Source organism: Erpetoichthys calabaricus, chromosome 2 (assembly GCF_900747795.2).
Source record: "Erpetoichthys calabaricus chromosome 2, fErpCal1.3, whole genome shotgun sequence".
NCBI classification, from domain to species: domain Eukaryota; kingdom Metazoa; phylum Chordata; class Cladistia; order Polypteriformes; family Polypteridae; genus Erpetoichthys; species Erpetoichthys calabaricus.
The window spans coordinates 303,801,299-303,826,651 of record NC_041395.2 but is presented as its reverse complement, the minus strand read 5'-3'; the positions used below and the strand labels follow the sequence as shown (position 1 = coordinate 303,826,651).

General features: G+C 36.5%; 1 protein-coding gene across 1 annotated transcript in view; it reads right to left on the bottom strand.

Annotated features, from left to right (window-relative positions):
- The window catches only part of LOC114645620 (VPS10 domain-containing receptor SorCS1), a 1,182,623-nt gene that overhangs the window by 105,263 nt on the left and 1,052,007 nt on the right, over positions 1–25,353 (bottom strand). Inside the window, 1 exon segment of the mRNA XM_051922161.1 lies at positions 33–135. Coding sequence (XP_051778121.1) covers positions 33–135 — 103 coding nt within the window.

Sequence of the window (25,353 nt, the reverse complement as noted above, 5' to 3'; positions counted from 1 at the left end):
ACTTTTCTTGTGTAATACCAAGTGATTTGTACCTGATGCCACTATGATCCCAGGTGCAGACTCTTTACTGGCAATGTTTCCAGAAGCGTATGGATTGTCAGACACTTGAAGGTGTAGGTGTAAAGAGCAATAGGGCTGCCAAAAACAAAAAGATAAATAGGAAAATCAGATGATAATTGGAAGACATTTATCACACACTCAAAGCTCATTACTCTCTCTGCGAGACTTTGTCGGCACATTGGCTTCCACTAATATCAGTTCCTTTTATTGTCCCCACTACAAACACATTTGTTCTTCGTTTCCTGTCACCCCCCTTTCAGAAAAACATTTCGTATAGTTCAAATTCGTGTACCAAAATGTATATTCCATCTGTAACAAATTTGGACTTATGCTTCACCATCTTTAAGCAAAGTAAAATCTTTTACAATATGCTAATGAATGTAACAATACTATATGTAAAAAAAGAACAACATACTAAACATCATAGTAAAAATGTTCAAAAAGTATAATTTTGAACACTTTATAATAATTTCAATAGAAAATAAACTGTCAGTCACAAGATGTAGTACAATAAAGGCTGTATGACTTGAGGCGTTCTGTATCCTCTTTGAAAATGGTGACAGTAAATAAAATCAAAATGTAAAGAAGAAGAAGAAAGGGTCTAATATTGGTAAATACAAATATTGTGAAAATATTGTGGAAAAAATATTTTAATATACTAGTCTACAGCATATGTAAAGCAGGCACTTTTTAACACATTCATGTTTCTTTATTAACTTGCATTAAAATGAACAGCAGGATTTGGCAAGAAAAAATTAAATTAAAACTTGATAGGATTTTCTGACTTAATGCTGCACTAATCCACTGTTTCATGTACATTTACATAATAAACTCATGAGAATTGACAAAAATCACCTTTTCTCCTTTCCTGTTCTATTTTGGAAAGACTAAGAATGAATTTTTTTTGCTAGGAGAGTTTTTCAGATGCATTATCTATCTATCTATCTATCTATCTATCTATCTATCTATCTATCTATCTATCTATCTATCTATCTATCTATCTATCTATCTATCTATCTATCTATCTGTCTATCTATCTACAGATGTAAAATAGTATAAAAAGTATTCACCCTCCTGGAAGTTTTTCCATTTTATCGTTACTCAATATTGAATGATAATAGATTTAATGTGTATTTTTTGACACCATCATGAGAAAAATACTATTTCAAGTCAAAATGAAAACGCATCTCTGCAAAGTGATCAAAATGAATTACAAATATAAAACACAAAATAATTGATCTCATACATAATATGACACTCCTAAATCATCACTGGTGCAGCCCATTGGTTCTGGAAGTCCCAGAATTAGTTCAATGGAGATCACCTGTCAGAGTTTCGCTTCATTGTAGTATAAATGCACCAGTATGTGGAAGGTCCAGCTCATGTTGAGTCAGTATGATGGCCTAACCTACCCATTGAAAACAAAGAGACACTCCAAGCAAATACATGACAATGAAAACATCCAAGTCACTGAGTATCTCTTGGAGTCCAGTTAAATCAAACATTAAGGAATGGAAAGAGTGTGGCACAGCAGGCCATCCACAAAAACCAAGTGATCATTCAAGAAGATGACTAGTGAGGGAGGCCACCAAAATACATACTAGGACTCTGAAGAAGTTACAAGCTACAGTCACTAAGAACCGATAGACTGCAAGAAATGACTGCTTTATGGGAGAGTGGAAAAAAGTAAGCCACTGTTAAAAAAAATGCTTGTAACATTTCATCTAGATATAGCCAGAAAGGATATGGGGGACTCCAACATCATCAGGAAGAAAGTTCTATGTTCTTATGAGAATAAAATTGAACCTTTTGGCCATCATATTAAAAACTATGTTTGGGATACTGCACATTATCAAAAAACATACCCTCTTCACCATAAGGATGGGAAAAGATTTGTTTTCCAGCAAGACTGTGAACCCAATCATAAAACCAAAGCTGTACAGGAATGACATAAAAACAAATTTATTAATATCCTGGAGAGACTGAATCAGAGTCCAGACCTCACTCCAATTGAGAATGTGTGGCTGCCCACTCACAATCAACATGCAAACTGACAGAGCCTGAGCTGTTTTTCAAAGAAGAATGGGAGAATGTGTCAGTGTCTAGATGTGTAAAACTAATAGAGAGAGAGAAATGGACACGCAGACTCAAGGCTGCCACGGCTGCCAAAAGGTGCACACTGACTTGAACAGGGTGAATACTTATGCAGTCATTTATTTTATGTTTCATATTTGTAATTATCTCAACCCACTTTAAGTATATCTGTTGTCACTTTGATATTAAAGGGCTTGTTTCTGTTGATCGGTGTCAAAAAAGCCAAAATAAATCCATTTATAAATTTCAAGGGGTTTGAATTTTATAGGCACTATGACTATAGACTTGTGACAGTAAATGAATTCAAAAAGAGTAAAAAAAAAGAAGAAAGGGTTCAATAGTGTTAAATATGCCTCTTGTAGAAAATATTATGGGACTTGAACAGGGTGAATACTTATGCAGTCATTTATTTTATGTTTCATATTTGTAATTATCTCAACCCACTTTAAGTATATCTGTTGTCACTTTGATATTAAAGGGCTTGTTTCTGTTGATCGGTGTCAAAAAAGCCAAAATAAATCCATTTATACATTTCAAGGGGTTTGAATTTTATAGGCACTATGACTATAGACTTGTGACAGTAAATGAATTCAAAAAGAGTAAAAAAAAAGAAGAAAGGGTTCAATAGTGTTAAATATGCCTCTTGTAGAAAATATTGTGGAAAAATGTCATAATACAGTAGCTCACATTATATGTAAAGTAGACACTTTTTAGCACATTCTTGTTTCTTTATTAGCTTGTATTAAAATGAACAGCAGGATTCAGCAAAAAAAAAAAAAAATTTAACTTGATAGGATTCCCTGACTTAATGCTACAGTAATCCAACGTTTCATGTAAATTTATTAATATATAACAAATTCAAGAGAATAGAAAAAATCTCCCTTTTCTTTTTCTTTCCTTTTTTGGGAAGGCTAAGTATTTAATTTTTTTACTAGCAATGTTTTTCAGAAACATATCTATCTATCTATCTATCTATCTATCTATCTATCTATCTATCTATCTATCTATCTATCTATCTATCTATCTATCTATCTATCATCAGTTATATAGAGCTATTCATATCTATCTCTTTATCTATCTATTGTGGACACCAGTGGTGTGTACAGTTGCCCTATCCCGACACAGACTGGCAGAGACATAAGTTCAATTAGAGCACACGTTTTTTATTCATGTGGGGAGCGCCATTTCCTTGTGCCCCACTGCACAGTACACAAGCACCAAATGCACAGTCCAACACAAAACCCTTTCATTCTTCTTCTTCGTCTTCCTCTGCCTCCACTCCTCTCCCAGCAAGCTTTATCCATCTCCTCCCGACTCTGGCTTCCCTATGTGAGACAGCTGGCTCCTTTTTAAGCCACACCCAGAAGCACTCCAGGTGGTTCTTTAGGGAGGTCTGGAATTGCTCCCAGGTGTGGCTGAAGTCCAAAGTAGTGCTCTGCAACTCCCACAGTCCCCACAGCTTGCAGCATCCATGGAACCTAACAAGGCTCTGCCGGCAAATAGTAATTCTCATATAGCCCTGTGGGAATCCAAGGCACATTTGCAAGCCAGGGGTGCTGCCAAGTAACAGTTCGGGGCAGATAGCACCCTTCGGAGGTCCTCTCCCCCTGTCCATCCATTTCGGAGGCATCCTGGCCAGGTAATGTCACCAGCCTCCATCGGTCATATTATCTATCTATCATCAGTTATATAGTACTATTCATATCTATCTATCTATCTATCTATCTATCTATCTATCTATCTATCTATCTATCTGCTGTGAAAATGTATTTGCCCCCTTCCTCTATTATTAGAACATTTTTGACACTGAATGTTTTCAGCCCTACAACCAAGGTCTTCTCACAGTGCCAGTTGATTTTGAATATCTTTGTTAATTCAATTAATGAAAGTTGGATATTCCCTGAATTTCTTATTCCACATCTTTTTACAGCATCAGTATTAACTATGTGAAAGTGATTTCACATCCACCATAAATCATGATTTGCTCTTATTCCTATCTTTCACAGATACAGAACATTTTGCTATTACCAGATAAATAAAACAAATAATAAATGGGGCAATACAAAGATCACACATCTATTGCACAAGTCAGCTAAATGTTTTTAGATGAGCTGTCAAAGGTAAGGGTCTGCTTCTGCTAATTGTGTTGACATCATCAGATTTGCAGTACGAGTATCTACGTTTTAGGGATCAAAGCGTTTATTCACAGCGATTACAGCGCCTTTTTCCAGAGACCACTATGCTGTATAGGATTGTGTTCTTAAGAAGCCACTGTTTTTCATTCTCATTTGAATATCTTAGTATGAATGTGCACTAATCCTAGCAGCAAATAACACATTTTAATAGTTTGGATGTCGCATACAGACAAAACCCAATTGCTTTGAGCAGTTCCATCAACTGTGACTAACTGCGAGGCTACAGAACACACTCAGGAAGACAACACTTTAAAGACCATTATAAAAATATAAAACATTGCATATATACAGAGCATTGCAAATAAACTGTTGCAAAGCTTTAATAATGGCCGAAACACTGCATAAGTCAACCCGAATGAACACCATTAAACTGTGAATGCTTAAAGTATGAGTATACATCCCTTAGAGCTCTGCTCTGTTCCACCTCATTAAAGCATTAAGCAATATCATAATAGGTTTGTGAAGGATACTTTGCCATCTTGAAATTTCTCTAACAATTGAACTGACAACCTGAGGAGAGATTAAATATGGTCCTTTGCTCTGTCTTACCTTCTTCCTTTATTATTTTATTTTATTTTTTTGACTGCAAAGATTTGTTATTGTTCTTATAGTTTTCTTTACATCATAATTTGCTTTTCCACATGTAACAGTAGGCTGGCTCAGCCAATATGTTTTTTCACATAGTGCTTATAAATCAGCCTGAAAATGAATGTTGTAATGACAAATGATTAAAATGACTCTGATGATTAAACTGGGTTGGGGTTTATGTGAACAGGTTGACACAAAGGCAATGCAACTACCAGAGTTAGGTAAATTTCAGGAGGAATGATTAAAAAGAATCTTTATTGGTTGGCATATATTTCCCAATCATACCTTATCAGGATTTACTAACCTTAAGGAATCACTTAAAGGGCAGCCTGTGGGCTACAGCAGGGTGGCATAAGCTAGCAGGTTTGCAATGAGGTATGTGGCTTCCATTTGTTATAGTTGATCTCCATAAATTTATATGTTCACAAATCAAGATTTAGAGACACTCATTTTAAAAGCTTTTTAATGTTCTGTTTGGGGCACTCAAGCTTTTCCCTCTTCATATGCAAGTGTATTGATATCTGATTTTGAAGCTCTATACACATTTACAGCATTATTTAAGTCAGCTTTTATTTTAATGTTTAATGTTGCAGACAAAATGGTTTTTTACAGTGTTTACTATGGGAAAAGTAAAGAATTATACAATATCTATGATACATTTATGCTTATATCTGGAACTGAAGAGGTCAATTTAACTGTTAAGTCCATTCTAATCATGTAATATGACACAAGTGGTATGCATCTTGGGATATAAGCTGAATATTTAATAGTGGCAAGCCTAAAAGTAGAATTGCCAGTAAAGAGGATCATAAAATAAGTTAACATAATGTGGAAATGTCATTGTTGTAGCTGACCTGCATGGTGGTGGTGTTGAAGACTATAAACAAAGGTGAATTAGTTATACAGGTTTGTGATACTTACTGGGCAAGAAATGACAATCACTCAGAATAGTTTTTGACCAGTTTTTCAACTTTTACTTTTAAAGGTACGATATGAGTGTGCCTGGGAGTATCAGGGAGAGCAGTACACATTAAATTACACCATGTTCCGAAACCATTCTTATGCCCTGTATCCCTAGAAAATGTTTGATTTATGTTTGTACCCCGTAAAACGTAACATCACATTTGAAGATGAGGAAGTCAAATTCCTAATTTTCAAACCACAAATTGAACCACATTCAACATTTCGGGTGAACAAATTGATAATAAACTTTGAACTCAGGTTGTAACATCCATCCATCCATCCATCCATCCATTATCCAACCTGCTATATCCTAACTGTATCCTATCCTAATATAATTTGAGCAATGTACCTTTATAAATCTCAAAAATATTGTAAATATGTCCTCCATTAAGGTTAGACACTTGATTGACGATTTGGTGGTTGGAGTATCTATCTATCTATCTAAATCAATGTTTGAGAGGTTTGGGTACTGGAGATCTCCAGGAAATAAATGAGTGCCGGTGCTCTGCTAAGCCAGGGGTCTGCAGGTTTTCATTCTAACCCTTTTCCTAATTAGTAACTTCTTTTTGCTGCTAGTTACCGTCTTTTGAATTAATTTTAATTGACTTGCTCTTGAAGACTCACACCCAGTAATTGTTTCTTTTTCCGTAATTAGCAGCCAAACAATAATGAGATACAAAATGAGCCAAAACATGACCAGCAAGCTGTGTCCATCATACAATATCTGAAAATAAAGAAAGATGAAGGTCTCAGGAATGTTGATCTGCTCAGGTCCTCAAAACACTTGAACAGTGCTCTTAAAAAAAAGAAAATCAACAATTTAAAAAATGTCTGCTATTGCACAATGAGAGCGGCAACAAGCTGTGGAACTAAAGAACGGGTTTAATTAACGACAAGCCTAATTAAGCAACTGGTTGAAGTGAACTTGGCATTTCAAGCCCTGACTCAGTTGGTCTTCTGTTAGCTCACTCATTTCACATTTCATTTCTGCCATTTAAGGCAGGAAATGAAGCAATTCAGAGGAACGATAAAAAAAATTCAGAGGAACAAATCTTCAAAAAACAAGCCAATTAAACTTAATTCAAAAGACATTAATTAGCAGCAAAAACAGGTCACTAATTAAGAAAAGGGTTAGTATGAAAACCTGCAGCCACTGTGGTCCTCCAGGACCAGAGTTGGGGACCCCTGTGCTAAGCAAAGAAACACAGTTGACGAGCTCTGTCCCCTGATAACAACTTCACTGCACTAGATAGATAGACAGAGTCAGCTTCATAAGTATAGGGACAGTGGCACAATTTTTATAAATTTGGCTCTGTACACCGCCACAATGTATATGAAACAAAACAATCAACATGTGATTGAAGTATAGATTTTCAGCTTTAATTCAAGGGGTTTTACAAAAATATTGTATGAGCTGTTTAGAAAAGATGGACATGTTTATACATGAGACCACTATTTTCAGGGGCTCAAAAAAATTGGACAAAATAACATAATCATACATTATACATGTTTATACATGATTGTTTTCAATATTTGGTTGAAAATCCTTTATTGTCAATGAATGCCTTAAGTCTGTAACACTGGGTTTCCACTCTACTGATGCTTTGCCAGTCCTTTACTGCAGCTGTCTTCAATTGCTGCTTGTTTGTTTTTGTGTTCAGCAAGTGAAATGCATGTCCAATTGGGTTAAGGTCAGTTGATTGATTAGGCCTTTGAAGAATATTCCACTTCTTTGCTCTGCAAAGCACTTGGTTTGCTTTCACAGTATGTTTTTTGCTCATTGTCTATCTGTATGGTGAAGCGTTGTCCTATCAGTTTTGAATCATTTGACTAAATCTGAGCAGATAGTACAGTCCTATATACATCAGAGTTCAATCTGCAACTTCTGCCAGCAGTCATATCATCAATAAACACTAGTAACAGACTCCTGTTTGCAACCATACATGATCATGCCAAAAACTCCCTGCACCATGTTTCACAGATGATATGGTATTCATTGGATCATGAGCCATTTTCTCTCTTCTCCGTACTCTTCTCTTTCCAACATTCTGGTATATATTGATCTTAGTTTCCTTTGCCCAAAGAAAATTGTTCCAGAACCAGACAGGATGTTCTGGTAAAGTCTAATCTGTCCTTCCAATGCTTGAGGTTTACCATTGGTTTGCAGCTTGTGGTAAACCCTCTGTCTTTACTTTCATGAATTTTCTCTTCATTGTAGACTTTGGCAATGATAGGCCTATCTTCCAGAGAGTGCTCTTGCTTTGGCTAAAAGTTGTGAAGTTGTGAAGGGGTTCTTTTTCACCAAGAACAGAATTCGGCAATCATCCAGCACAGTTGTCCTCTGTGGTTTTCCAGATCTCCTGGTGTTGCTGAGTTCTTCAGTGTGTTCCTTCTTTTTAAGAATATACCAAATGGATTATTTAACCACTCCTGGGGCCTCATGCATAATGTTGTGCATAGAATTCACACTAACACTTGGCGTACAGACAAGCGGAAATGTGTGTATGCACAAAAAAAATCCAGATGCATAAATTTGTGTGTACGCCAACTTCCACATTCTTCCACTCCATAAATCCCGGTCAGCATGAAATGTAACGCTCGTGTACGTGCCTGCGGTCCCACCCTAACGCCTCTTTGAATATGCAAATCAATATAAATAGCCCCTTATATTTTGCGTTTTGTGAAAAGACAATGGCAAAAGCATGAGGAAAAAGAAGAATTTCAGCGAATACCAAATAGAGGCAAGGAAAAATGTACTATTTGTTGGTTTAAGCAGTGATATAAACAACAAAAAGAAGCTGATCAAGTGACAGAGTGGCGGAGAAACTCGAAAGTTCAAGTTCAGAAAGTCGCACAGTGCCCGAAATAAATAAGAAGTGGTCAGATATCGAAGTCTGCATGAAAAGGTGAGTCGTAGCCCACCATCTGAGTGTCATATGGAAGCGTATTAGGATACAGAAAAAAAAAACTGGGACACAGTGTGAAAAAAGGTCAGAATTTCCACTTTAATCACGTAGTTTATTTTGTCATTAAAGCAGAACGTCATAAACTTTATCTTAAAATCATTTAATTTAATAGTTTCTCAAATCCCATCGTATCTAAGTGGCACATTAAATGCTTCGTATTCTATGTGTTATTCTACGTACATTTATGTGTGTGATTCACTACGTGCTTCTTAAACAGTCTTACGCCGACAGGACACAGAATACATTACATTCATGATGTTACAACTCTCTGAACAATTTAAAAACTAAGATGTATATTTAATATCATTTTAATGATGATAGAAATTAAAGCATGTATAAAACATTGAGGCACGTTGGTGCAGTGGTAGCGACGACCTGTTGCCCTTTCCAGAGATTGTTCCTGCCTCCCACAAGATGCTTGCTGCGCCGTGAGCGACCGTCAATAAAATAATTTATTGCAGCAGAACTGTTTGTTTTCTTTCTCCAAATAACCAACAGCCACACAATCAGCTATTTAATAAATGTCAAGCCATCTGTAAGCTTAGAACGCTGATTCTTCAAAACTTTTAAGGATCTTTGAAATATCTTCGTAGTACATGTTTAATTATTCTATCCATCTATCGTTCCAGGGTCACACCAGTCCCAGAAAGCATACAGCGCGAGGCAGGAACAATCCCTGAACGGGACACCAGCTCATCGCTACCACTGCCCACTGAGTCCTCTCATATTTAATCATTAACAATATACATTATTTAAATGAAGTTAAAAATTTATTTGTATAATGTAATATATATACTTTACTGCATTTCATCTTAAAAATGATATCAAGAGCTCCAAGAAGACAGAGCTTGGAAATCTAAATTGACTTAGAAGCCGACTAAAGGTTTAAACGCTAAAATAGTATTTTTACAGGAGACCCACTTACTAAGCAAGGATCAGTTCCGGCTGCAAAAGGACTGGACTGGCCAAGTGTTCCATTCTAGCTTTACAAAGAAAACTAGAGGAGTAGGAATCCTCATACATAGAACAGTATCATTTGTAGCATCAGATGTAGTATCTGATCCTGAAGGGAGATATGTGAAGGTCATGGGCAACTTATTTAACTGTAAAATGATTTTGATAAATGTTTATTCACCAAATTTCGATGATAAGGAATTCATGCAAAATGTATTTGCATCCATTCCCAATGTGAACACTCATAACATTATAATGGCTGGGGACTTTAATTGTGTTTTAAATCCACTCTTAGATAGGACTCCTGTCACAGGGGGGATGATCTCTAACACTGTAAAGACAATTACACAGTTTGTAACTGACCACAACTTATCAGACCCCTGGAGGTTTCTAAACCCAAACTCAAGAACATATTCTTTCTACTCACCAGTACATCATTGCTACTCAAGAATTGATTATTTCTTTATAGATAATAAATTCTTGCCTACGATTAAATCTTGCAAGTACGATGCTATTGTTATTTCCGACCATGCACCTCTGATCTTGAAGCTAAAGTCACTATGCCCCACACACACCTCGCAGATGGCATCTTAACCCGCTTCTATTAGTAGACGAGAACTTTACTGAATTTATATCCAAACAAATCAGTTTCTTCCTAGAGACAAATCTCTACCTTCAGAGGTTTCAGCAGGAATATTCTGGGAAACTTTAAAGACCTTCTTAAGAGGACAGATTATTTCATATCTTTCCCACAGGAATAAATTAGAAACCAAGAAAGTATCAGAACTAAAAATTAAAATAAATTAAAATTACTAGAGTAGATGAAGAACATGCCAGGTGTCCAAGCGAGGCTCTACATAGGAAAAGGCAGGCTCTGCATTCAGAACTCAACCTCTTGACAACTAAAGAAACTGAACAACTAATTTATAAATCCAGCCATCATTACTATGAACACGGAGAGAAACCTAATAAGCTTTTAGCTCAACAAATCCACAAGCAAGAAGTTCACAATGCAATCCCAGAAATCACCAACACGAATGAAAATGAAATCATTGACTATAAAAATATAATGCACACATGTAGAGACTACTATAAATCCTTATATTGTACTGAGTTTAAAGAAGACAACACACAATCTAATGCATTTCTGGATACATTACAGATGCTACAAATAGGTACTTTTAGTGCGGAGGAACTGGATAAACCTCTGGCGCTATCAGAATTACTAGATGCTATAAAGTAACTTCAAGGCGGGAAAGCAGCAGGCCCTGATAGCTACCCTGCAGAATTTTATAAGAAACTAGCAAAATACCCGCGCTTCACAGCGGAGAAGTAGTGTGTTAAAGAGGTTATGAAAAAAAAAGGAAACATTTTAAAAATAACGTAACATGATTGTCAAAGTAATTGTGTTGTCAATGTTATAAGTGTTGCTGTCTTTTATATATATATATATATATATATATATATATATATATATATATATATATATATATATATATATATAATATACACACACACACACACATAAACATATATATACATATACATATATATATACATATTTACACATATATATATATACATATACACATCCATATATATACATATATACATCCACATATATATATATATATATATTATATATATATATATATACACATATCAACATATATATACACACATACATAAACACACACACACATACATATATATATATATATATATATATATATATATATATATATACATATACATATATATACACACACAGACACATATATATACATATACACACACAGACACATATATATACATTAATATTTACATATCTACATATATACACATCTACATATATATACACATATATATACATATCTATATATATATATATCTATATATATAATATATATATATATATATATATATATATATCTATATATATATATATATCTATATATATATATATCTATATATATATATATATATATATATCTAGACATACATACATAGATAGATTGACACATATATATATACATATCTACATATATATATATATATATATGTAATTGTGTTGTCAATAGCCAGGTTTCCATCCAAGGAGTTTTTGCGAAAAAATATTTAGCGTTTCAAATTTTTTTACCAATATAGCTGATGGAAATGCTAATTATCGATAAAATGTTGTACATGTCGACATAATATTTTTCCGTTTAACTTTAGCGCATAAATTCCATATCGATACTTCAGATGTCGCAAAAACTACATTGGAAACAGTTTTTGTCGGAAAAAAGGGCTTTAACGCAAATAAATGTGTCACATTTTCATCACGTGCAATCAAAACGAGAATGGCGGAGCGGTTCGCATGGTCTGATGAAGACAGTTTTTTTTTTGATTAAACGTCGTTATTTTGTATTAATTCAAATTTCAGTTTTAATTAAAAACCTTAAGGGAAGCAGGTTAATTCAGTTGTTATCGCACTGTGAAGGGATGTTGAAAGGTAGGCTCACCTGTACAGATCCGATGCTGCAAACACAGCTGCATCATGGGCACTTCCAGGAGTGCCAAAGCAAATGTCTCGTATCATGCACCTGTCATCAACAAGGGCCTGGAGAACAATAGATGGCCACCATTTGTGATTAATGTAATCGCGGTAGCCTTCCGTCGGGGGAAGAATAGGCACATGCGTGCCATCCAGCGCACCGTAAATCTGTGGCACAAGATGCACCAAGGAATTGCGGTATGCAATTTCATTGGCCTCCGCTACAGTCGGAAGTCTGATATAACGCCGCATTAATTTTTCTTTAATAGCGGTGCACACAGCATATACACATCGATGGACGGTAGTTTTACTAACCCCCGAAAGTTTCTCCAACTACTCTATACTCGGCGCAGGTTGCCAGCTTGTAAAGGGCGATGGCAATCCGCTTTTGGGTTGGAACCGGTGGTCGGTGGCAACCTGTGATGGGCGCAACATCAGGACTGATGAATCCACACAACATCTCAAACGTCGGCCGTGTCATTATAAAATGTTGCAGCCAGAGATTTTCTGTTAAGTGTCTCTCCACCACCTCCTCCCAGAAGGTCTTATTCCGTCGTCTCTCCCATACCCGTGGGTTTCGTCGCACTGGGGTACTTTCTTCGAGCTCTAGGGCTATCAGACAAGCAACTGCTTCATTCTGCTGTCGTCTTCGGATATTATGTACAATTCCAATTATTTGTGAAACTGAAATAACAGTAAGCTGGTCTGAATAATCTCTCCATTTCTTTGTTTCTTTGTTTAGTGGAGGGGGTGTAACATGGAAAACAAAAGGTAGATAATTTGCGACATACACAAAATTATGTATGGAAACGGCTCAAGGGCAGATTTTTTTCGCGATACAACAAAAGTTATGCGACAGTTCGTTTTGGGGGGGGGGATGACGTCATCACGCACACCATTTTATCGATAAAAAGCCAGTTGGATGGAAACAGGCTGGAGACAGCAAATTTCGCACATTTTTTTTACGTATATTCTGTTTGTCGATAACAAAACGTCGCAAAAAACTGGATGGAAACTTAGCTATTGTTATGAGTGTTGCTGTCATATATATATATATATATATATATATGTATGTATATATATATATATATGTATGTATGTATATATATATATGTGTGTGTATATATATATATATATATATATATATATTATATGTATATATATGTGTGTGTGTGTGTATATATATATATACATATATGACAGCAACACTCATAACAATGACAACACAATTACATATATATATATATGTAGATATGTATATATATATGTGTCAATCTATCTATGTATGTATGTCTATATATATATATATATATATAGATATGTATATATATGTGTATATATATGTAGATGTGTATATATGTAGATATGTAAATATTTATGTATATATATGTGTCTGTGTGTGTATATGTATATGTATATCTGTATATGTATATATATATATAGGTTTGTGTGTGTATGTATATGTGTGTGTTTATGTATGTGTGTATATATATGTAGATATGTGTATATTTATGTATATATATGTGTCTGTGTGTGTATATGTATATGTATATATGTATATATATATATATATATATATATATATATATAGGTGTGTGTGTGTATGTATATGTGTGTGTTTATGTATGTGTGTATATATATATGTAGATATGTGTGTATATATATATATATATATATGTTTATATATGTGGATGTGTATATGTATATATATGTAGATATGTGTATATGTAGATATGTATATATATGTATATGTATATATATGTTTATGTGTGTGTGTATATATTATATATATATATATATATATATATATATATATATATATATATATATATATATATATATATATAAAAGACAGCAACACTTATAACAATGACAACACAATTACATTGACAATCATGTTATGTTATTTTTAAAATATTTCCTTTTTTTTTCCATAACCTCTTTAACACACTACTTCTCCGCTGCGAAGCGCGGGTATTTTGCTAGTATATATATATATACATACATATACACACATACATGCAGTTTCAATAACATAGAAATCAATATAAACAACATTAACATCATTATCATATGAGAATATGAAGTAATATATAAGAAGCACATTTCATATAAATATAAATTATTAAACAGTAAAATCTTCTTCTGTAATTTGCTATCGTGGCTATTCGTTTGTCTGTCCAGGATTTTAAATCACCTGTAGCTCGCAAACTGTTTCACCTATTGACTTGAAATCTGGTACACATATAGTACGTCACGTCTACTATCCGCTTTATGGGTGATGATTGTATTACTCTTTTTATCTTTATTTTATTTTATTGTAGAATCAACTCCTATCTGCGCACACCAGGGCGGCCGTGGGCGGATGCGTATGGTGTATTCACTCCATGTTATCGTGCATTGCGCTGTCACTGGTATTTTGATAAAAGAATTTGAACAACATATAAGAAGCGTATAAATTATTAAACAGTAAAACATTAACATTTAAGAAGTAAAGTTACATTAAGTACTACTGCAGTGTCTTCGGGTATACCTCATTTTTTGTTTGCCCATTACATGCTTAAATGTATACATTTTTTGGTGTACCTACCCGAGAACACGCGACATATAACCAAGCGTGGGAGAAGCATGGATTTTAAACACGCGTTGAGTTCATCTGCTGGTCTCCCTCGTGGAATAACTGGTAATGTTTGACTAAAATCTACAGCGAGTAAAACGACATTACCTCCTATTTTTTTTTTTATGATCTCTGAGATCTTGCTTTTTTCGGTTCAAGGCTTCATAAGTACTTTTATGTTCTATGGTGTACTTATCCCAAACCATCATCTTTGAATGTTGCAAGACTTTCGCCTTGTATGTAGATCGGGGTAATTACATTCATTGCATTCCTAGTCTGAATCACAATCTGATTGTATGGGTGGTTACCTGGCACTGTAGGGTTGCCACCCGTCCTTTAAAATACGGAATTGTCCCGCATTTGAGAATGAAATTGCGCGTCCCGTTTTGAATCAATACGGGACGGGATTTGTCCCGTATTTTTTTTATCATTTTTTTTAAAGCAGCGTCTCATGCAAATCATCCCACACGCATTTTATGAAGATGCCTCCTTTCCTACTTTTGATTGGGTAATACTTGATGTCATCGTTAGTTTGATTGGTCTTTTTAACTGTCCAGTGAGGAGGGCGGGTCTTTTAAGTAGAGTCTGCAAACTGTTGGCACTGAGATGTGGCACCCGCTGCAGTATGCGTCCCTTATTTTTTTGTATTAAAAGTGGTAACCCTACCTGGCAGGTAACACTTATGTTTGGTCATGAAGTCGTCTAAAATCCGCCACGTGCCCTCTTTTAATTGCGAGAAGCAGATATATATAGCCAAATTGTCGCGCTTCGTTGCGGCGAAGTACTGCTTTTAATTTTTTAAGAAGAAAAGAAAACCTTTTTAAACGGAGCGAAAATATACCAATAACAATTTGTTAAGGATCTGTTTTTTTGTGAACCTCGCTTTTCACAGCTGTCGCGCCACGGCGTGTGTTTCGTTTATTTGACAGTATGTAGATCGTGGTAATTACATTCATGGCATTCGTTTTCTGAATCACAATCTGACTGTATGGGTGGTTACCTGCCAGGTTACGCTTGTGGTTGGTCAGGAAGTCGCCTTACATCCGCCATGTGCCCTCTTTCTGTTCCCAGAAGCTGATCATAGAATGGTTTTAATAGTTTACTTGCAAATAATGCAAAGAGTATGCGACACGTGTTTCTCCGTAATTCTGGGCTCATCAGGCATACACACTCACTGCATCCCCTCTTGGGAATCGAATCTCTATCGTCAGCGCCAGAGTTGAAGCCCCTAACGTTGCGGTCAGCAAGTCGGCTAACATCCGCCATGTGCCGTCTTTCAGTTGCGAGAAGCAGATCATAGAATGGTTGAAACTGTTGCCCCTAACGTTGCGCCACGGCGTGTGGTTCGTTTATACCTCGTGTCTTCTCATTAAACTTTTATCTCGCGAATATGTTATTGCAATCCGCAGCGGGAGCGTTTCTATAAACTTAATTTAAACTTACGTTCTACACCGTGCTTTGTTTCCCTTATGAACATGCTTGTATGCTTCACTCGCTCCCTTCTCAATTGTTTAATGAATTTTTTGCTCTTCGCTGTTTGCGGCTCTTCCTTCATTTCTCCCTACTGCGTTCTTTTATCTCGCGAATATGTTATTGCAATCCTTAACGGGAGCGTTTCAATAAACTTAATTTAAACTTACGTTTTACACGGTGCTTTGTTTCCCTTATGAAGATGCTTGTATGCTTCACTCGCTCCCTTCTCAATTGTTTAATGAATTTTTTGTTCTTCGCTGTTTGCGGCTCTTACTTCATTTCTCCCTACTGCATTCACAGTCTTTTCACGTGATTACGTGGGAGGCGTGATGACGTGACACTCAACTCCGCCTCCCACGGCCATCAAGCTGCCGTCCATTACAGTATATTGTCAAAAAAGAGGTTCCAGTTATGACCATTACGCTTTGAATTTCGAAATGAAACCTGCCTAACTTTTGTAAGTAAGCTATAAGGAATCAGCCTGCCAAATTTTAGCCTTCCACCTACACGGGAAGTTGGACAATTAGTGATGAGTGAGTGAGTGAGTGAGTGAGTGAGTGAGTGAGTGAGTGAGTCAGTCAGTCAGTCAGTCAGTCAGTCAGTCAGTCAGTCAGTCAGTGAGTCAATGAGGGCTTTGCCTTTTATTAATTAGTATAGATTCTCCACTCAGATAGCTCCCCTCCTATTAGCAACATTTACAGAAGCTAGAGACAATCAAATTCTACCTCAAACTTTTCGCCAAGCATTAATCACTGTCTTTCCTAAACAAAACAAGGACTTATTACAATGTGCATCATGCAGACCAATTTCACTTCTGAATAATGATGTTAAGATACTCTCCAAAGTCCTAGCTAGAAGGATGGAGAAAGTGCTGCCTTCGGTAAAAGCACAAGATCAAGCTGGATTTATTAAAGGCCGACACTTAGCTTCCAATCTTCGACGCCTGTTTAATGTAATATACTCACCAACAAAGTCAAACACCCCAGAAATATTATTATCATTGGATGCAGAAAAAGCATTTGACATGATTGAATGGAAATACCTTTTCACTACATTGGAGAAATTTGGGTTTGGCCCGAACATTTGTGCATGGATCAAACTACTGTATACCAATCCAGAAGCTTCAGTTTGTATTAACAACATTTGTTCAGACTACTTTAATCTAGAATGTGGTACCAGACAAGGTGGCGGTCCACTGTCGAAATTCTTATCAGATAAAGGGGATTTTCAGAGAAGGACTGGAACAGAAAATTTCTCTATATGCAGATGATATGGTACTGTATATATCAGACCTACAAAATTCTGTGCCTGCAGTCTTAACAGCACTTACAGAATTTCAAAAGATCTCTGGTCTCAGAATTAATTTGAATAAAAGTGTGCTCTTTCCAGTGAATTCTCAAGCACACAATATTAGATTGGACACCTTCCCTTTTATCATCGCAGATCAGTTTAAATACCTAGGGGTAAACATCACAAGTAAACATAAAGCTCTTTATCAACAAAATTTTGCCGTCTGTATGGAAAAAATTAAGCAAGACTTGCATAGATGGTCAACCCTTCATCTCACTCTAGCTGGAAGAATTAACATTGTTAAGATGAATATTCTTCCTAAGCTGCTTTTTTATTTCAAAACATTCCAATATACATTAATAAATCATTTTTTAAGCAATTAGATTCAACAATAACCTTATTTATTTGGAACTCAAAACATCCACGTATCCAAAGAGCGACCCTACAAAGACCTAAGGCAGAAGGTGGCATGGCTCTACCCAACATTCAGTTTTACTCCTGGGCAGCAAACATACAAGCTATAAAAACCTGGACACAAACAGATAAACATACACAGGCCTGGTCTGCAATAGAAGTAAAATCCTCTTTATATTCCCTGCTTTGTGCCCCAATAAATGCAAGTTATTGGCAATATACTAATAACCCAATTGTGCTTCATTCACTCAGAATATGGAACCAATGTAGAAAGCATTTTAAGATGGAGAATCTTTTATCTGTGGCACCTCTGCAAGAGAACCACCTCTTTCAACCCTCGCAAACATATGCCGTTTATAATATCTGGAAAAGATTTGGGATTAAATTGCTTAGAGATCTTTATATAGACAACATCTTTGAATCCTATGAACAATTACGTTCCAAATTTAACTTTTCAGCCACACATTTCTTTCACTATCTTCAAATTAGGAACTTTGTTAAACAGAACCTGCCCGATTTTCCTCATCTTGCACCCACCTCCATGACGGAAAAATATTGCTCAATTTCAAGGACTTAGACGCCATCTCTGCAATATATAAAATTATCTTGCAGTCCCTCCCTTTTAAAGATCCAAGAGGACAATGGGAAAAAGATCTCTTAATCAATACATCGAAAAGGAGTGGAAAATAGCAATGCAGAGACTTCACTCGCGCTCCGTATGCGCAACACATACAATTATTCAACTCAAAATTATATATCGAGCACATATGTCTCGCCTAAAACTGTCCAAAATGTTTCCAGGGCTAGATCCAACCTGTGAATGCTGCAATCAAGTCCCAGCCTCACTGGGTCACATGTTTTGGGCCTGCACCAAATTAACATTATTTTGGACCAAAATTTTTAAGTTCCTTTCAGACAGCCTTGGTGTCACAATCACTCCTAACCCGTTAACAGCTGTGTCTGTTGTTCTTCCAGATGGGTTTAAAGTGGAGAAGGACAAACAAACTGCGATTGCATTCAGTACACTCTTGGCACGCAGACTTATTTTACAGCTCAGCTGCCGTAGAGCTGTGATTCCACACTTAAATAGACTGGGTTAAAATACTCAGAGTGGTGCACTAATAGTAACAATGCTGAAGTGGCTATGGTATTTGGAATAGTTTGGTCATTAGGTGCACAATTATATGGTTACAGGTTGATTACAATCAGATGCCTTGAGCTAAATAACGATATGCGGTTAATTTCAGGGTATTTGATAAAGCCATGTCAGAGATGTGAATCTAAAAAATAAAGGGAAACCACACAGGTACAGTAGCACTGCTTTGACACTGGGTGCCACCAGTTTGAAAAACCATGCGGAGAACTTGCATACTCAAGGGATTGACCTGGTGTGAGAATGTGTGTGGCTTCATGCCAAGTTTAGTTTTTATACATTGCGATGTGAGCGTGGAAATGGGCATACGCAACATTTTTGTGCATGCGCACCATTTATACATGAGGCCCCTGGTGTTTTTGCTATCTCTCTAAAGGGTGTTTCTGTTTCCTCAGTCTATTGAAGGACATACATGGACAGCTCTTTGCACATCATATTGTGAGCTCACAGTGACAGCATACAAATGTAAATTCCACACTTGGAATCAATTCCAGACCCTGTTTAATAGTTAATTAATTGCCTGATAGCAGTGTACAGAAAAGCCCCCTGAGATGCTTCTTAGCATGCCGTGGTGGAATGAGCCTGTGGCTAAAAGTGCTCTAAGAGAGTACCACCTAGAGAAGATGGAGGGGATTTTTCATGATGGCATGCAATTTGTCCTCCATTGTTTTTCCCACAACATCTTTAATGGTGTCCAAGGTTCATGCTGTGATGGAGTAGGATTTCTGATATGTTTCCTGATAAGTTCATTCAGGCATTGTGCTTTTTTTGAGCTCAAGATGATTTCCAAGTACACTGCAGCATAGAACACCACACTGGCTACTATCCACTGGTAGAACATATCCAGTAGTTTGCTGCACACATCAAAAGACCTGAGCCTCCTTAGGAAGTACAGTCTGCTCTGGTCCTTCTTGTACAGTGCCACTGTGCTGTCAGACTAGTCCAGTTTGTTGTTTATGTGAAACACCAGGTACTTGTAGCTCTGCACCACTTCCTCGTCCTCCCCCTGAATGGTGACTAGTCTCAGAGGTCCCTTGGCATGCCATAAGTCTTGACTTACTAATGTTGAGATTCAGGTTGTTGTCTCTGCACCTTAAAACAAAGCTGTCCACAACCGTTCTGTAGTCTGACTCATCTCCATTATTAATGCAGCCTATGATGGAGAAGTTGATCCTCTGCTTGATGGAAATGTAAAGCCACATGAGGCAGTCAAAACTATTGACTGATAGAGGGCAATATATGATTTTCACCGGGCCATCACACTCAGGGCTTTTGATGTAAACAGTAAATGTTCTATCAGCTCATCGTAGTCAGTGTATTGTTCTACACCACAGTCTACTGGAGAAAAGATGCACAATGCCTGAACAAACGTCTAAGGAAATCCTGTTCCATCACAGGGTAAACCCTGGACACACTGGGAGATATTGTGGAAAAGAGAATGATTGCAAAATTGGATGTTATAATGAAAAAAGCCCTCCATCCCTGCTAGGAGGTGCTCTCTTGTGGCACTTTTAGTCACAGGTTCATTCTACCATGGTGTGCTAAGAAGGGGTCTTTTCTACCCAAGCTATCGGGCAATGTTTCCTCTCAATGTGCTTGTTAAGTTAATTTTGAAATATCTGCACATTATCCATTTACTTATTTATTTATCATTTGATTGATTATCTATATTATCTGTCCTTTGAGTCTGTATCCTTGTTTTTTATGTTTCTGCTGCTGTAGGCATCTAAATTTCTCCTTGGGATTAAAAAAGTTTATCTAATCTACTCTAATATTGCTGTCTGTCGATCTGGAGTTATGCCCTCTTGCCAACCTCCATGTAGCTTTACAAAGGTTAGGCATATGCTGGCTCATCAGAACCCTCGTGGGCTGAGGGTATTTAGTTTGCTTCTGCCTGTATATCACTCTTATGATGGAGCCCTTGAATGTTTACCTACCTCAGAAGGAATATTCAACATCCATGATGGTGGACTCCAACTTATAATGAAATGATGTTGCAAGTACCAGTACAAAATGTCCTGTCTCTATTTAGTGCTACCTTTTCCTGCCTGTAACCTTCTTGTCCACCCTATCACCCATCTCAGTGTTTGAATGTTAAGGGCTGCCATCATCTTCTGGGGAGGACAGTCATCTTGCCTGTTGCTATTGAATTAAGAGTTGGCCTTCTAAAATCAATATTGGGAAAAGAAAGTAAGAAAATGGGGAGAGGAATGCTTATTTATTTATTTCATCTTTTGTTGTAATGGTATTGTGCTCACTGTGAAAAACATTTATTTTATGGGATGCACTTGGTGAAATAGCTAAGCTATCACCATATGATCTCGTGAACAAATGCAGTAAATGCATATAGGCTCTAAATACTCCAATACGTCTTCTAGCAACAGCTTTGTTAGCAGCCCAGATTTTGCAAAAATGAAAGCAATTCACTAGAGTTATTCTAACACTCATCACGCATCAAGACCGGAGCCAAATCATTTAAAAAAAAAAAAATTAAAAACTAGCACTAATGTATGGCCCAAAGATCCAACTTCTATTCTCTATTTCAACAGCATCCCTTTAAAATGAAACTGTCAATAAGGCAGTAATTAAATATGTCCTTTATCTCACTTTTTCCTTGACTGCAAGTGGCTTTTTGACCATATTGATTTGACCCTGTTAGTCAAGCATTATTACTTTGCTGGCTGACTGCGATTAGCATCCAGGATCAAATCAATCAGCAGCCTTCAAAGTGCCGTTAACTAATTAACAGAACCTCAAAAACAAACCGTTTACCTCTGTTTCACTACCACTGAGGTGTCAGTATTCTTTGAGGTGGAAGATTTGACTCATGTACAGTAAAATTCTTGGACAGCCTTATTACAGTCTAAAGCTTCACTTGGCAGAAAGCAGCGTTCCAGCTGTGAAACTAGGGATGCTTAACATTTCCCACTTAGGCTTTCAGCCACTGCTTATTATTCTGTCACTGTCTGAAGCATGAAGAGGGCGCAAAGGCAAGGTGAGCAGGCCACAGTGATCCTCACTGCTACTCTAATGTGCTCCATCGATAACCCCAAAATCATTTTATGACATTCATATCTGCTAAGGTATATTTACGATTTAAATGTGAGGCAGATTCTGTATGTGAATGGAAATAAGAATAATTTAACAAAACATAACATTCTGAAACCTGTTTAAGCAAATTCAGGGTCACCGACATCTGGAGGCTATGCTGGTAGCACTGGGTGCAATTCAATAACCAGTCCTGGATATGGCACCACCACACTCATGTTCATATCCACAGAGGGGAAACTTGGCATCAAAAATCAACCTAATCTATACAGTGCCTATAAAAACTGTTTACCCCCTTGGATGTTTTCACATTTTATTGTTATATAACAGTGAATCGCAGTGGATTTAATTTGGCGTATCATCAGAAAAAAAAACTCTTTAATGTCAAATTGAAAACAGATCCCTACAAAGTTGTCTAAAATTAATTAACATATAAAACACAAAATAAGTATTCACATTCTTTGTATCAGTATTTAGTAGATTTGGCAACCGTGACATGCACATGAACAGGTCTCTATCAGCTCTGCACATCTGGCTCTGAAATTTTTCCACAGTCTTCTTTGCAAACCTGCTCCAGCTCTGTCGGTGTGCATGTTGATTGTGAATTAACAGCCTTTTTCAGGTCAAGCCACAAATTCTCAGTTGGACTCGGAAACTCCAGGACAGTCACATTGCTGGTTTAAAATCATTCCTGTGTAACTCTGGCTTTATCCTTGGGGTCGTTGTCTTGGTGAAAAACAAATCCTCTTTCAAGATGCAAAATTCTTGCAGACCACATTGTGGTTTTCATGCTGAATTCATTTTACCCACACAAAGGCTTCCTGCTGCTGCAGACAAGCATAATAATGTGCAGTGCTCAAACATGGCATTTAGTCTGATGGCCAAAAAGCTCAGTTTTGCTTTTATTAGATCAAAGAACCTTCTTCCAGCAGAATCTCTCACGTACCTTTTGGCACAATATGTGCATTTTTTCTCTTTGCCACTCTTCCATAAAGCTATGACCAGTGAAGCACAGTTGATGTCTTCTCTGCAATCTCAACTGCTGTCGTTTGTAACTTCTTCAGAGCTCTCACGGGTCTTCTGTTGGTCTCTTGCATGATCACTCAGACTTATCGCTGTGCCATACTCTTTCCATTTCCTAATGATCGATTTAACTGGACTGCAAAGGATATTCAATAACTTGGAAAATGAACTTCTCTCCATTCCCTGACTTTTGCATTTCAATCACCTTTTCATGTAGCTGCTTGAAGTGTTCTTTTGTCTTTGTGTAGTTAGTCCACCTTACTGACTCATCGCAGGTTGGACCTTCCAGATATGGTGCATTTACTGCATACTTCAATCATCTGAAATCCCTGACAAGTGATATCCAAGTAATTATGTGACTTCTTAAACCAATTGTCTGCACTAGTGATGATTTACGTGTGTCATGTTAAAGAGGGTGAATACTGATGCCATTAATTATTTTGTATTTTATATATTTGTAATTAATTCAGAACCCTTTGCAAAGATCTGTTTTCACTTTGACATTAAAGAGTCTTTTTTTGTTGATCAGTGTCAAAAAAGCTAAAATTAACCCACTGTAATTCAATGTTGAATAGCAATAGAATTAGAAAACCTCTGTGTGGGGTGATGTTGGCAAAACCTTTTTATAGGTACTAGTATGTCATTAGTGATGTAGAAGGATAAGACATGAAAACACAGGGAGGGCATATAAACTCTGCACAATCAATGAATGACTATGGGATTTATATCCAGAATACAGAATCCGTGAAGCACCATTGATCATTGCTTTAATATGAAATCATGCAGATTATACCATTCAAATAGGGTGCAATAAACATGAAAAACACTTCAAAAGGAGAAACTCCTATGGCCTTGCAATCATATAGCCAATTAATCAGCTTTTATTTTTTTAATTCATAGAATATACCATCATGAAGTGCTTTATCAATGCAAGCAATATGTATAAGACATTTAAGTTACATGTTAACTGAATGCACTTAATAATAAGGTTAGAACAGCTGAATATTATTAATAATAATAATAATACATTTTATTTATATAGCGCCTTTCCCATGCTCAAGGCACTTATTACAATGGAGTATATGAACTAACTGAGAGGCAGAATGGCAAGAGTCAAGATCAATACGCTCATCACACAAGAATGTACTAAGCGTACAGTTATGGTCAACATGATTGAAATCTGAGGGAAAGGAGCTGTAATTTTAGAGAAATTTAAATGTTTTGGCATATGGAGCATCATGGGAAGACCAAAATGAATAAGTGCTCACCAAGATTTGCAAAACAGATCTTTAGAAATTTGAGAAAGCTGCTTTCAGAAAATCTTAGTTCTTTGCAACTTGGCAAGATACAAGTAACAATGATGAGTAATTTGGGTTGTTGAAATTGACAGAGGAAATCTGACCATAAACCAGTACTCTACAGATAGCCAGTGCAGTGAAGCCAGATGAGGGGATATGTGCTCAGTGTATTTGGTCCATTACTGGCAGCCACATTATGAAATTGTTGCAGTTGTAGACGGTTTAAGGAGGATAACAGTTAAGAGAACTGCATGAATCAAGTCAAGAATTAATGAAGCTTTCTGGAACAGAGGAGATGTGGAAGTGTCTGACTGTTTTAATACCTATCTTTGAATAATTGCACACAACCACACTAATGACGGGTTGGTTTGCCAAGGGTGCATGTCTTTGAAACACATGGAGGAAAACACTCAAGGATACTGAAGTTATAGAACATAGAAACTCAACACAGACTGTGAACATTTCAAAATTTAAACCCAAGATTTGGAAGCTGTGAGGCTAACTATCGTACCACTGTGAAACCCACTTTCCTGTTTTGCAGGTGCATTTGCCATAGACACCACATCTGGGAAACTTTGAGAATGTTTGGATAGCTTTTCAGCATTGTCCAGACCTACAGCAGCATCTGATTTTGGTTTTGAGAGACCTGTAATGATTTTTCTATAAACACCCGTTTAGAGA